This window comes from Dipodomys ordii, unplaced genomic scaffold, assembly GCF_000151885.1.
Source record: "Dipodomys ordii isolate 6190 unplaced genomic scaffold, Dord_2.0 Scaffold2, whole genome shotgun sequence".
NCBI classification, from domain to species: Eukaryota; Metazoa; Chordata; class Mammalia; order Rodentia; family Heteromyidae; genus Dipodomys; species Dipodomys ordii.
The window spans coordinates 29,062,360-29,077,587 of NW_012267218.1; the positions used below are offsets into that span (position 1 = coordinate 29,062,360).

The following is a 15,228-nucleotide window of genomic DNA, read 5'->3' on the forward strand; positions in this document are numbered from 1 at the left end:
CACACACACACACACACACACACACACACACCCTGGTATAAAACTCAAGTGGTAACTAGATAAACAAAGGGTAGTATAACCATCCACGAGAATACTACATTTAGCAATAAAACAGAAGAAACTTGGATGGAACTCAATACTTATGATTCTCAAATCATGCTAAATGAAAAAAAAGCAGACAGTGCTTGGCATCAGGAGCACACACACTACAATTGGAATGATACAGAGAATAACATGGATTTTGCACAAGCATGATAGGTAAATTCATGAAGCATTCTATATAGACTATTATGTCATGGCCTGTGTGAGAAGAAAAAAAAAGACTTCAAGTAAACAATGAAAAGAGTGCAAGAACAAAATGAAGTCAGAAAGACTACAAAGGCCAACACTGGTGCTGACAAAAAGGAGATTCTGCATTATATCTGTGGTGTCTGTGTGAATTTTTTTTTTTTTTTACAACAGGACTAATAAGAAAAACAGCCAGGCACTGGTGGCTCATGCCTGTCATCCTAGCTGAGATCTGAGGATCGTGGTTCAAAACCAGCCCGGGCAGAAAAGTCTGTGAGACTCTAACCTCCAATTAACCACCAGAAAACCGAAAGTGGTGCTGTGGCTCAAGTAGTAAGAGCACATGCCTTGAGCTGAGGAGCTGAGGGGGCAGCAACCAGGCCCAGACTTCAAGCACCACGACCCACAACAACAAAACAACAACAAAAAACCAGACACAAAAAGCTAAGCACTATATAATTCCATTTACATAGTACTTGAGAAAATACAAATTATAGAATCACTGGGTTGCAGGATGGTTTTTTTTTGGGGGGGTGGGGATGGATTGATTTAAAAAAGACAGCACAAAGGCATTTTAAATAATGAAATTGTTTTGTATCTCTACTAGAGTGGTATACAAATTAAAATCTTCCTTTAAGAAAGGAAACGATACATAATTGCTCATGCTGATTGGCAGAAAACCTGACAATGCCAATTGTGGACAAGGATGAATGATCACTAGTATTTATACAGTATTGGCAGGAATGAAAGTCATTACACCTTTAGAAGGTAATTTGCTTGTAGATAGTTTAGTTGAAAGTGTCTACCAACCTACTATCAGCAATTCCCTTACAGGTGGTATATAGTTTGGAAAAGCACACGCGTTCAAAGAGACACACAGAAAGATATTCATGAAAACCTGTTTGAAATGTTGAAAAATTGTCAGAGGTGTAGCTCAATGGTAATCTACTTAGCAAGAGGCCCTGAGTTCAAATCCCAGAGTCAAGAGGACAAATAATTGTAATTTGTGGCTACAAAAGAAAACAAAACAAAAAATCCACATGACCGGGAGCCAGTGATTCACGCCTATAATCCTAGCTATTCAGAAGGCTGAGATCTGAGGATCAGGGTTCAAAGCCAGGCTGGGTAGTTAAGTCCATGACACTTACAATAAACCACTGGAAAACCCGAAGTGGTGCTATGGCTCAAGCGGTAGAGTGCTTGCCTTGAGCTGAAAAGTACAGGGACAGCACCCAAGTCCAGGTTCAAGCCCCACTACTGACCAAAAAACAAAAACAAACAAAAAAACACATGAGGGGCTAGGAAGGTGGCTCAGTGGTAGAGTGCTTGCCTTGCATGCATGAGGCCCTGGGTTCGATTCCTCAGCACCACATAACCAGAAAAAGCTGGAAGTGATGCTGTGGCTCCAGTGGTAGAGCGCTAACCTTGAGCTGAAGAGCTGAGGGACAGCACCCAGGCAAGAGTTCAGGCCCCATGACTGGCAAAAAAAACAAAACAAAAACCACATGAAAATAATAAATAAGGTTAAAAAAATCAACTCTGCCAGTTTCTTATATGATTTTGTTAAAGTAATTTGTTGGTAGTAAGATGTGCTTAGGAACCCATGGGAGGGGGCACTCACTTCTTGAGGTACCCTAGCATTCTAGAGATCCCCTAGCACTCTGGAGGCTGAGCAAGGAGGACTGAGGATTTGAGGCCAGTCTGTGCTACACAGAGAATTTGAAGCCAGTCTGGGTTAACCTCAATGATGTAGGTTGTGATTGATGATATTTTTAATCAAGATCATAATTCACAAGATTGTATTAAGAGCTAAATCATTGTACCAACTTAGGTCACCTTTAAGTATGGCTTTATTAACCTCTTTTACTTTCACATCCTAAAACAAGTTGATATTATGAATCCAACTTTATTAGTCAAGTTCAAGTCTAAGCCAAAAATCAATCAAGGAAGCCTTTCATGGTAAGATACCCAGTTGTTTTAAAGAAAGATAAAATGAATCACGTTATAATTTCCCTGCTTCCTTAGTAAACCGCTTACATTCGTAATATGCCCACAGGGATGTTATTTAAAAAAATCAGATAATATTCAAGAAAGCTTACTTAATAATTTTCATTACCACCAATACTTACACTTCAAAGATACTAATAACCAACACATCATTTATTCCTCTTGCACAAAATAGATGATTAACTTCTGTTACAATTCAAAAGCATTATTAGAATATTATGGTTAAAACAGCATTAAAAAATCAAATATTAACGCTTTTCACCGTGTCTATTAGATCGAAAACTTCAAAATTTTTATTTCGGTTTCCCAAATATAAATTCTTAAAATTCTAAAGTCGAATGTGTAAATTGCCTCTAAAACCCTCTTAAGCCATCAGAGTTTAACCGTAGTATATACGCCTGGGAAAACCTTTTCGACGGAAACCTAAATTCCACCCACATGGCCGTGTGTCAATCAACGAAAACAGAAGGTGAGTTATCACTATAAAGTTACATAATTTACGACGAAGATCCCGGGGAAGCGCCTTTCATTGAAGAGTCGCTCCCAACAATTCACAGGCTTCAAAGTTCAATCTCCGAGCAAATGATCAGAAAGCACGAACGACAGCCGCCTCGTCGTTAACACCCCCCCCCCAACGCCGAAGTGTTCCCCAGGAAGCAGGAACCGTCTATCTGTTTAAGGAGCGTACCCGCAGCCGCCTGACTCAGACACAGGAACGCTGACTACATTCCGTCTTCTCAGGGAAAGTATTTTCCTCCGCGGATTTCCCGGTCCCGCCAGGAGGGAGTCGCAGGCGTCGCGAGCTCGGCCCCGCCGGCGCCCCCTGCAGCCCGCAGACGCCGCCCCTCCGCAGTGCCCCTCGCCGAGCCCCCGACAACTCCGGCGGGTCCGGATGGAAACCACGCCGAGGTGCGTCCCCGGCCCAGGCGCGGCGAGCGGGCGCGGGCAGCGTTCCTCCGAGGGACAAAGGTTGGACTCACACCCGGTCTCCGGAGCCCGCTGCCCGGGGCGAGCCCGCCGCAGAGTCCGGGGTCCGGTCGGGGCCCGACGCGCGCGCGCGAGGGGGGGCGGGGGAGAAGGGTAGCGGTGGGGGAGGGGCCGCCCCCCCCCTTTCCCACCGCCGCCTTCCCAGCGACCTGTTGATGAAGATCTCCACAGCCCGGCTGCCACTGGCCCGTCTCTTACCTCCGCAGCGCGGTGGCCGCCGTTCCTCCAGACCACAGAAGCGACAGCCCTGCCGCGGGCCGCCCTCAATAATACCGGATAAAGAATCCAGAAAACTCCCGACTCCCCACCTCAGAATCTTTTAGTCCCCGCCCCCTCCCCACCGCCAGACTCCTCCGTCGCCGCCGTCGCCGCCAGCAACTCCACCTCGAGGCCGCGCTAGACCAGCCCCCGCGGCCGCCGCGAGACCGCGCACGCGCCCCCGGGATTCTGGCGCAGAGAGCGCGCCTACCAGTTCTCCCCCGTCCCTCTCCCCGCCTGCTCGGCACGCTCCGCCCACCGCCGGGCTAAAGAGCCTGGTGCGGTCCGCCCAATCGCAAGCCCGCGTGGAGAAGGAGCCCGCTCATTGGTCATCTCCGTACCTCCGAGTAGTCGAGCGCGCGCGTTCACGCGCCTCCGACTATAAAAGGCGAACCTGACGCGCCCACAAATTGTGGAGCGGCTTGCGAGTGCGAGTCCGCGCCGCTAGCGTCGTGTGTGGGGGCGCGACGTTTCCCAGGGGCGGAGTCTGGCGAGGGAGGCCGCTTCCTCGGAGTCCCCATCTTCCTCAGGGTGACGGTCACCTCCTGAGGGAATGTCTTTTCTCCTTGAGGCGCGTCTAGTCAGGCACCGTCGCACAGTTTGACGCCTGGCTTTTCCCAGCCACCGTGACGCACACGCGTGGAGTGTTCTGTGTTTACAGAATTCCCTGACTCCACAGACGACGCCGAGAAGCTCCTGCCGGAACCCAGCTCGGAGAAACGAAAAAGCCAACACAACAAGAACCAGAAAGACGGGCCGCGCGGGGCCGCAGCTGGTGTCCTCACACCCTCCGGTGTGGAGTCAAAGTTGCGCGGGCCCGCGCGAGGCTGGAGGCGGGACGGATTCCGAAAGGCGCTGGCCCGGCCGCCCGCCGGTGCGGTGGAAACGCGTTCCCAGCAGAGAAACTGTCAACACGTTTCCCTTAACACGTCTCACAAAAAGCCTGCGGAAGGGCTGCTGGGATAGCGCGACCTTACCCTGCGGGGACACCCTGCCTTCGAGCAGTGGTTAATCAACCCCTTTCACCTGGGCTGGAATCCAGCGCTTGCATTTCCCCACGGAGGGGTACAATGCGCGGACAGCCCTCCCCAGCGCCTTCTCACAGGCCAGGCCATCCCCTCTTTCCTAGTTCACTTCCTCTGTGGTGATGGGTTTTTGTTTTCGTTTTTCTTTTCAACTCATCATTTTCCTTATCCCCCCCCAGGTCGGTCCCTTCCTCTCCTTTCTTTAAAGAAAACAAAACACATTCTTTTTCTTACTCTCCTTTTGGACATCCCCGCGTTCCATGGAACTGGGTTGCTCTGAACTAAGCAAACCATCATCCCAAATGGTCAAGATTTTAGGCGATAACCTCCTCTTCCTGGGTTATCACCTCAAAATCTGAGCAGCATTCTCTCCGTCTTTATTCAGGTTGTTTGTGTTTAAATAAAAGAATCCAGGACATGACTCAGCTGCCTGCCAACTCGGGCCTTTAATCCTCCTGCTATCAAACATTCCTCAGTGAACACTGAGTACCAGTTCCAAAGCTACTTTAACTGAACTGCCTTGGCCCACATTCCTCCACAAAGATGTCTTGAAAATGTGTGCGCTGCAAGTAGTCTCCAGAATTCCTAGAAACTTATTAGCTATACACCCAAAGCAACTAAAGGTTAGTGTGTAACTTATTTTCTTTTCAAAGTTCTTCAAAGTGATAAGTAAAGACGCTTCCTCCAGCTCCTCAATAAAAAGTTTCTCCTTGTAGCTCAATTCCTCAGCCTCGGGACTACTGTCAGTCAGGCTGAGAATTTCTTGTTCTGGGGACTGTCCTGTCCACTGTAGGACTTTTGTCAATGTACTCAGCTTCTGCCCATCAGATGCCAGATGCTCTCCCCAATTACAACAATCAAAAGGGAGGTGGAGGTGAGGTGAGTGCGACAAGACAAAAGGACTTCTAGTTATGACCACTATCTGTTCAAAGAAATTGTTATCTCCACCCAGATGAAACACCCCTCCCCCCCAGATGTCTTCTTGCTTCCCCAAGTGCCTAAAAATCCCTTATTGTAGGATCCCACTCTAATAAAGTGATGATCACTATTAGGAGGAGGCAACAATGCTTGATAAGAAATGTACTCATTATCTTGCCCATGTTATTGTAACCTCTCTGTACAGTATTTTCACAATAAAAAAAAGGAAGTAAAAAAAATTCTACCTTTCCCTCTTAACTAAAGCTATTGTGGCTCCTCTTTGTGCTATTAAAAGAATAGTTCTCATAACCAAATTAATAGCCTAATACATTGTTTTTTGAGGCAGAGTCTTACTGAGTATCCTAGGCTGTCCCTTAAAACTCAAATCCTCCTGCCTCAGCCTCCTTCATGCGGGGATTACAGGTTATGTACGACCTCACTGAACTTTGGACTAAACACTTTTGATTGTATGAATCATCTTTAGGTAAACAAAACATATTCCATGAGAAATGTTTAAATCTGGAGAGAAGAAGCAGATAAATTTGGAACTTGAAATTTTTTTTAATAAAACTAAGATTAAGACTGGACATCAAAAAAGAGCAAATCACATTTGTTCTTGATAAGAATTGTAAAATTACATACATCGGGACTGGGAAGGTGACTCAGTGGTAGAGCGCTTGCCTTGCATGCATGAGGCCCTGGGTTCTATTCTGCAGCACCACATAAGCAGAAAAAAGCCGGAAGTGGCACTGTGGCTCAAGGGGTAGAGTGCTAGCCTTGAGCTGAAGAGCTGAGGGACAGTGCCCAGGCCCAGAGTTCAGGCCCCATGACCAGACCCCTCCCCCCCAAAAAATTACGTATCTTTCCTTACTGAGTTTCCAAATTTCTATTTTGTTTACGTGTTTGTTGTTCATAACAGGTTCTAATAGTTCCTATTTCAAAGTCTTTATATTTGCTTTTGGAAATATCCAATATTCCCAGGGATAGTTCTTCATTTCCTTTAGGTTTCATTTCAAATGTTGCCAGTGAGGCCTGTTCATGCTGTATAAATACTAACATCTCCCACACTCTAACTTCAATCACCCACTTATGGCTGCTGAACAATTTCATTTTTCATTTTCCTTTACTAATCTGAGAGATATATATTATTATCTATCTTTTCAAATTAGCTCCATAAATTCAAGGACTTAATCTGTTTTATTTACCATTATTTATTTTTAGATTCCTCAGCATCTATTACATAGATGGTACTCAACAAATATTTAGAATAGCAATGATGAAAAGGTCAAAGACTTCAGCTGTGTGTGTGTGTGTGTGTGTGTCCATCCTGGTGCTTCAACTAGGGCCTCAATGCTGTCCCTGAGTGTCTATGCTAGTGCTCTACCACTTGAGCTCCACTTCTAGCTTTTTGGTGGTTAATTGTAGATAAGAGTTTCACAGACGTTTCTGCCCAGGCTAACTTTGAACCTTAATCCAAAGCTCTCAGACATCTGAGTAGCTAAGATTATAGGAATGAGTTACTGGTGACCAGCTAGATTTCGGCTTTTTCAGATATTTGGCCAATATTATCTCATTTTAGAAATTCTGCATAAAGATGATTAGTTCTGCCTCCTGCTTTACCATTTAAGGACTAATCAAGTGCAATCTGACTTAATTTCTAAGAACAACATTAGGGGCTTTCAAGGTGGGATAACTAGAGACTGACCCAGCTTTTATGTGTCAGAAGAGATATGGAAAAAACAATGGCAAGTGGGAAGAGAAAACTATTTGTCCTTTACCGTCTCTCTCCTATGCTTTAGGTCACTCCAGCTACCTACTTATAATTCCTCATCTTATTGATACAACTTAGAATTAGAGGAAAAAAACACCTAAAAATAGATATGATCAAGTAAGATATACTTAACTTTTACTTTCTCAAGTTTCTGATGATCTTAGATACCTCATTTCTAACATATCACAAATTTAGTGTCTTACATGTGTGAACTTTAGTGTCTGTGTCAGTTCTTCTGACACAAGGCAGATTGGGTGATGTCAGCCTATGGATGGGAATTTCAGATGAATTTACTGATTAGGTATTAGCAGCAGTTCTAACTAGGAACTTTAAAAAACTGTCAATAGCGGCAGATATTTTAGATTACAAATTTATCATGGAAAAGCCCTAACTTTTCAGTGCAATAGGCTGAAGCAGAATTGGAATAAATATTGACCCTTAACCAAGTTTTTTAAAGTATGTTGATGTAGTAAGAGATATAGAGTATCAAAATGGATTTCTCTGTGCCATTGAGGAAAAAGAAACTTTTATTTTCCTTTTTCCAGAGTAATTTTCAGAGGAATGTTTCAAACCATTTTTGGAAATAATGAAGTTTGATCAAGTTAGTGTAAACATTGTGTAGTTAAGTGTCAGGGCCTGACACTGTCCTGTACTTGGCTGTAAGCTTTCAAGCCTCTTGGCCTTTGAGGAACATTTCAAAAAAACAGGAAGGCAGAACAGCAAACAAGTGCTCTCTAAGCCTTGAAATCTGAATTCAGGTACAGAAAAGAGAAAAAATGGCAACAGGAATAGAAGTGAACTAGTTTCTTTTTTTTTTCCTGGGGGGGGGGAGATGGTGGGAAGAGAGGAGTTCCTTCTTAAATTTAGCATGGATGTAGGAAATAAATATACCTAGGATTTTGGCTAAATATATGGGTGTTCTTTAAGAAATAGTTGCTTCAGTGGGTATCCAGAACTTCAGTTACCATTATTTGTTAACTGATTTGGTGGCTCATACTTGCGTTCTCACCCACTCAGGAAGCAGAGATCAGGCTTGAAGTTTGAGACCAATTCAGGCAAAAAGTAGGATTCCATTTCAAAAATACCCAATCTGGCTGTCATGGTGCATGCCTATAATCTCAGATACATGGGAGGCATAGGTAGGAGCCGTTGCCAGCTGAGGTCAGCCTGGGGAAAAATGCTAGACCTTATCTGAAAATAACCTAAAAAGTGAAAAGGAATGAGAGCCTGGGTTAAAGTACAGAGCCTAAATAGTAACTGCAAGGCCCTGAGTTCAAACCACCATACCTCAAAAAAGAAAAAGAAGGGGAAGGGAGAAGGGAGGGAATGAGGGAAGCAAGCAATAGAAAGTTCTCATATGAAATATATCCAGAAGAACAAACTCTTCTAATATTAGAATTGAGGGTTAATGAGATTTTGCAATACACAATTGTATGTAAATGTAAAATTTCCAATTCCTTGGGTCAGAAGCAGGAATCAGCTTAGCCGGGTGGCTGTGGTTTAGGGTTTCTTCTGAGGTTCTACATCAGGATGTCATCTGGGACTGTAGCTATCTAGTAGGGACACTGGGACTGGAGGCTAGGTTTCCAATAAGGTGTGGTTTCACTGAAGTCTCACTCCCGCAGCTGTTGACTGGAGGCTTTATTTCCTTGTCATTTGGTCCTCGTTTTAGGACTTGACAGCTGGCTTGCCTAAGAGCAAGAAATCCAAGAGACAGTGACCAAGATAGAAACTATGGGATATTTTTATGTTTGAAGTCTCCAAAGCCACTCACCAGTATTGCCACTTTACTGGCTAGAAGCAGTAGTGTGCAGTCAAGAGAAAGGGATAGAATTCTTTTTTTTTTTTTTGTAGGTCATGGGGCTTGAACTCTGGGCCTGGACACTGTCAGCTCAAGGCGAGCACTCTACCACTTGAGCCACAGTTTTATTGGAGATAAGAGTCTCACAGCCTTTCCTGCCCGGGCTGGTTTTGAATGGCGATCCTCAGATCTCAGCCACCTGAGTAGCTAGGATAACAGGCATGAGCCACCAGCACCCAGCTCCATAACTGATACATTTTTTTTTATCATTTTTTTTCCTTCAAAAGAATTCTATCCCTAGCCAGGCGCCAGTGGCTCATGCCTATAATCCTAGCAACTCAGGAGGCTGAGATCTGAGGATCGTGGTTCAAAGCCAGCCAGGGCAGGAAAGTCTGTGAGACTCTTATCTCCAATAAGCCACTCACAAAAAACTGAAAGTGGTGCTGTGGCTCAAGTGGTAGAGTGTTAGCCTTGAGCTCCATGACTGACAAAAAAAAAATTACCAGTTATGGACATATTTGTGTGTGTGTGTGTGTGTGTGTGTGTATTTTGACAGTGCTAGGAATCAAACCCAGGGCCTTGCCATTATTAGACAAATACTCTACTACTCAAGCCCTCGGGATATTTTTTTTTATGACCTTGGAGCTTTTTACTTTCCTGTGAGCAACTGACCATTAGGATTAGGTAGATAAAAATCAAACAATGTCCAGACTATTATCACAATGGTATTTTTGTCTATATTTCTACTAATAGTAGCTATATTATCAACACAACCCAGTGCTCCCAAATCTCAAACCTACTCAACTGTCTATGTCAGTTCTTGCAGAAAATCCTTATGCATTCCTTTCTACAAGTTGCATAGGAAATACCACACTCCCACAATAGGTTTACTTTTCATTCACAGCTAAACAGTTTTTGAGGTTATACTTTATGAAGAGGTGTTGAAGGTCTCAATAAATTTCCACTTCAGAATTCTATACTGCTAAAGTTGTATGCTTTTCCTTTAGGAGGCAGAAGACTCTGCCCTTCAAACTCTAAATCTGCTTGATGTGTTTAAAGATTCAAGATTCCTCAAATAAATTGTAATGGTGAAATTCTTTTCTATAGATTTGAAATTTTTTATTTTAATGGTTGGTTATGAAATATTTCAATCATATTCACCCCTTCCACCCTCCCCTTCTCCTCTTTCTTCCCTCTGATTCCCTCCCTCAAATAGTTCTTATTTTATACTTGTATCACAGCTCCACTTCTGGCTTTTTGTTGGTTAAGAGACTGGGGTCTCCCAGTCTTACAGGCTTGAATCACTGGCACTTGACCTTTTTTTGTTTTGTTTTGTTTTGGTCTAGATTCTGAATATCAGAGAGATGTGATATGTGTCTTCCTCAGTCCAGCTTATTTCATTCAACATGATGATTTCCATTTCCATCTTTTTTCTGAAAATAACATTTCACGTATGGCTCAATAATATTCCATTGTATATTCATGTATATATATGCGGTGTATATAATCTGTATTATATACATGCACATTATACATCTATATGGATATATATCTCCATATTTTCTTCCATCCTTTCATTGATTAAGGGATAGCAAGGCTGATTCTGCAGTGTGGCTATTGTGAATAGTGCTGCTATAAACATAAGTATGCAGGTATCTCTATTATATGCTTAAACTCCTTCAGATACATGTCTAGGAGTGGCATAGCAGGATCAAATGTTACTTCTGTTGATAATTTCTTGAGAAACCTCCATACGGATTTCCATAGAGGCATTTTCTCACCTGCCTCAGTCTCCCAAGTGCTCAGATATAGGGGCGTACTGCTATGCTTGATCTTATGGTGACATTCTTTTTTTTTTTTTTTTTCGGGTCCGGTCATGGGACCTGAACTCTGGGCCTGGGCACTGTCCCTCAGCTCTTCAGCTCAAGGCTAGCGCTCTACCACTTGAGCCACAGTGCCACTTCCAGCTTTTTTCTTGTGGTGCTGAGGAATCGAACCCAGGGCCTCTGGCATGCAAGGCAAGCACTCTACCACTGAGCCACCTTCCCAGCCCTGGTGACATTCTTATACCAGTTAAAAAAAAACAAAAACATCAACAGTATATTTGATCTGTATTATAGCTCCTATGGTACTTTATTAACACTCTATTGGAAAATGCATTCCAAGTTGAAACTTCAGACTGGAAACGGATCCTTTCCTTCCTGTTCCCATGCAGTGCTGGCAGCAGTAGTAACACAGCTCTGTGTCACAATCTCCTGAAATAGGAGCAGTGACAGAGGAAGAGAAGACTGCTAATACTTTAGTCTGTTTATGTCTTAGGGCTCTTCTAACTCAAGTACTTTACATTTAAGGACTGACTGTATAACTAAATCGTGAAGGTCTTTAACTTCCTGGGAAGATATTTTGTAATTAGTTTAATTGGTATTAGTTGAATTTTTCTTTCTTTTTTTTTTTTTTTTGTCGGTTGTGGGGCTTGAACTCTGGGCCTGAGTGTTGTCTCTCGGCTCTTCAGCTCAAGGCGAGTGCTCTACCACTTGAGCTATAGTGCCACTTCCGGTTTTCTGGTGGTTTATTGGAGATAGGAGTCTCAAGGTCTTTCCTGCCCGGGCTGGCTTTGAACCGCAATCCTCAGATCTCAGCCTCCTGAGTAGCTAGGATTACAGGCGTGAGCCACCAGCGCCCGGCTTAGTTGAATTTTTCTTAAGTGTTGATATTAATCAGACCACTTATCTAATTTGATAGGCAACTACACTCAACATTAATACCTAGTGAATACATGTCTGTACCATGTATTTATTCACATGAAAAAGCATCTTCGTTTTGCTGAAAGATTTCTAAAGTAGATTTAAGATTGTTTTAAAGTAGAATAAATATCAATATATTTCCTTATGGTGTCTCTTAAGAATTATGTTGGGATTTGTCAGTCATGGAGCTTGAACTCAGGGCCAGGGTTCTTTCCCTGAGCTGCTTGCATAAGGCCAATGCTCTATCACTTGAGCCACAGCTCCATTTCAGGTTTTCTAGTGGTTAACTGGAGATGAGTTTCATGGACTTTCCTGCCAGGGCTGGCTTTGAACTGCTATCCTCAGATCTCAGCTTCTTTTTTTTGGGGGGGGGTGTGGGGGTCCAGTTGTGGGGCCTGAACTCTGGGCCTGGGCGCTGTCCTTCACTTCTTCAGCTCAAGGCTAGCGCTCTACCACTTGAGCCACAGCGCCACTTCTGGCTTTTTTCTTTTTTGCTTATGTGGTGCTGAGGAATCAAACCCAGGGCCTCAGGCATGCAAGGCAAGCTCTCTACCACTGAGCCACCTTCCCAGCCCCATATCTCAGCTTCTTGAGTAGCTGGGATTATAGGCGTTGAGCCACCAGCACCTGGCCAAGAATTATGTTCTATAGTTGAGCTTGACCACATTGGACAGCACAGATATTAAGCATTTCAAAAGCATATGCATTAATTTTGTGAGCACTGTTCTAATAATCAATATGCCATCCCATGAGTTAGTTTTATCATAGGCTGATGTGGAAAGTAAGACGCATAATGGAGTACTGGTACAATATGAAACTGGTTTAGGAAATTGAGATGGAAAATGCAATAAACCTTCCCTGTGTGATATTACAAATAATTATGAATATTACGGAAAGACATAAAAATTAGTTATATAATATTTTTGAATTTCCTTTGACCATAAAGCTGATTTTAAGAAAAAAAGCAGTGCATCATTAAGAGCAAGCAGGTTGAGTATGTATGTACTATTTCTTAAAGTTAGTTTTTTGTCACTGACAAAATACCTGAGGACAACTTAATAAAGTCTTAATAAGGTCTTTTCGGGGGTGGGGGGGTTCATGTTTGGCCTTGCTGCTTTGGATCTTTGGCTGCATAGTCACATGCAGTAGAGGACACTGTTCACCTCATGGTGGCTTAGAAGCAGAGAGAGAAAGAAGTTGGGGGTGGGCTAGGGTCCAGATATCCCTTTGACTAATTGCCCCCCCTCCCAAGTGACTAGCCTCCCAACAACACTGTAAGTTGGGATCACATGCAGTAGAGGACACTGTTCACCTCATGGTGGCTTAGAAGCAGAGAGAGAAAGAAGTTGGGGGTGGGCTAGGGTCCAGATATCCCTTTGAATAATTGCCCCCCCTCCCAAGTGACTAGCCTCCCAACAACACTGTAAGTTGGGATTTACACTTCAATACATGGGCCTTTGGGACATTCAAAATCCAAATTATAGCACCTTCAGGTTTAGTCTATAAATATACTGTCTTTAAAAATCAATTTTTTGAAGTATAATTTATGTGCAACTAAATACACCCTTTTATTGTGTGTGTGCCAGTCCTGGGGCTTGAACTCAAGGACTGGGTGTTGTCCTTGAGCTCTTTTGCTCAAGGTTTGTGCTCTAACACTTGAGCCACAGTGTCACTTTTGTTTTTTTTGGTGTTTAACTGGAGATAAGACTCTCATAGGCTTTTCTGCTAGGGATGGCTTCGAATCACTATCCTCAGAACCTTTCCCTCCTGTGTATCTAGGATTATAGACATGAGCCATGGGCACCAGGCAAAATACATCTATTTTTAAGTATTTAGTTTGTATACATGAATGTAAACAATCACTGTAGTAGAAAATATTTTGTTAAAAAGTTTCCTTATACCACTTTGTAATTAATACCCTCCTACCTAACCCTACCCCAGATTACCACGGCCAGATTTTTATAGTTTCATCTTCTAAACCTCCCTATAAATCTTTTTTTTTTTTTTTTTGGTCGGTCATTGGGCTTGAACTCTGGGCTTGGGCCTGTCCCTGTGCTCTTCAGCTCAAGGCGAGTGCTCTACCACTTGAGCCACAGCGCCACTTCCAGTTTTCTGGTGGTTAATTGGAGATAAGAGTCACACAGACTTTCCTGCCCAGGCTGGCTTTGAACCCCAATCCTCAGATCTCAGCCTCCTGAGTAGCTAGGATTACAAGCGTGAGCCACCGGCCCCCGGCTCTCCCTATAAATCTTTTTATTCTGTACAGTTAAGTTCATCTTCTAAATCTTCCTATAAATCTTATTATATAATCTACCTAGGTTTTTTCACTCAACATAATGATTCTAAGACTCAACTATGTGTTATAGCATTTATTAGTAGTTTGTTTCTTTTGTTGCTATGTAGTACTGCTGTATGAACATACCACAGTGTGTTTAACTACTCATTGACTGACGGACATTTGGGTTGTTTCCAGTTTTTCACCATTATGAATAAAATCCCATGACCATTTGTTTATGAATCTTGTTTGTAACATATGTCTTGCTGTGAACATGCCTTCATTGTTCTTGAGTAAATATGTAGGAGTAGAATTGTTTTATCATCTGGTAAGTATGTGTTACACTTATCAAGAATCTTTTTCAAAGTGCTTTGGAAAGTCTCTTACCGGATAATAACTAGTTGTATTTCTAACTTTCTGTATCAAGGAAGTAGTTTTTGTAAAAGACAATAGTTTCTGTTGTGTATGTGCATTCCTAATTGTAGCATGCCCCAATCTCTGTTGGTTTCATGGGAATCTTTTTCACTCTTCATTGAGGAGTTGGGAAGAAATTTCTTCCATCTTTGTAGCAGAAGGGAAAGGAAGAGGAGGAATTCTCTGGGCTGTGAGCCAAGAAAATGAGTAGTTGATTTTTCTCTAGATTAATGCTATCCTATGGAAAAATACTATGAGTGACGTGTTTGTTCACAAAAGCATTCTGCATGTTATTTAATTGCCTTATTAAAAGAAATGAATGAAATTAATCTTTAAATACTGCAAGCTAATATTGGATTAAACTGATACTTAAATAACCAATAATCAATATAACCAAATAATCAATATAAAATTTGTTAAGCTGGAAACCTATGGCTGACGTCTGCAATCCTAGTTACTCAAGGGGTCTGAGAACTAAGGATCTTGGTCTGAAGCCAGCCTGGGCAGGTATCTCCAATTAACCACTCAAAAACTGGAAGTGGCACTGTGGCTCAAAGTGGTACAGCACTAGCCTTGAGCAAATGAGCTCAGGGACAGTGCCCAGGCCCTGAGTTCAAGCCCCACAACCAACAAAACAAAAACAAAAATAAACTCAAAATTTGTTTTTGGGTCTGGTTGTGGGGCCTGAACTTTGGGCCTGGGCGCTGTCCCTCAGCTCTTCAGCTCAAGGCTAGCACTCT

General features: G+C 42.9%; 2 protein-coding genes across 2 annotated transcripts in view; both read right to left on the bottom strand.

The window, feature by feature from the left end:
• The window catches only part of Mpp5 (membrane protein, palmitoylated 5 (MAGUK p55 subfamily member 5)), a 76,300-nt gene extending 72,697 nt beyond the window's left edge, over positions 1-3,603 (bottom strand). Inside the window, exon 1 of the mRNA XM_013017172.1 lies at positions 3,481-3,603. The gene's annotated coding sequence lies outside the window, so the exon portion shown is untranslated. The remainder of the gene's footprint in view (positions 1-3,480) is intronic.
• Positions 3,604-8,803: 5,200 nt separating this feature from the next.
• The window catches only part of Fam71d (family with sequence similarity 71, member D), a 47,891-nt gene continuing 41,466 nt past the window's right edge, over positions 8,804-15,228 (bottom strand). The window contains exon 5 of the mRNA XM_013013740.1: positions 8,804-8,945. Within this exon, the coding sequence (XP_012869194.1) occupies positions 8,804-8,945 (142 nt within the window). The remainder of the gene's footprint in view (positions 8,946-15,228) is intronic.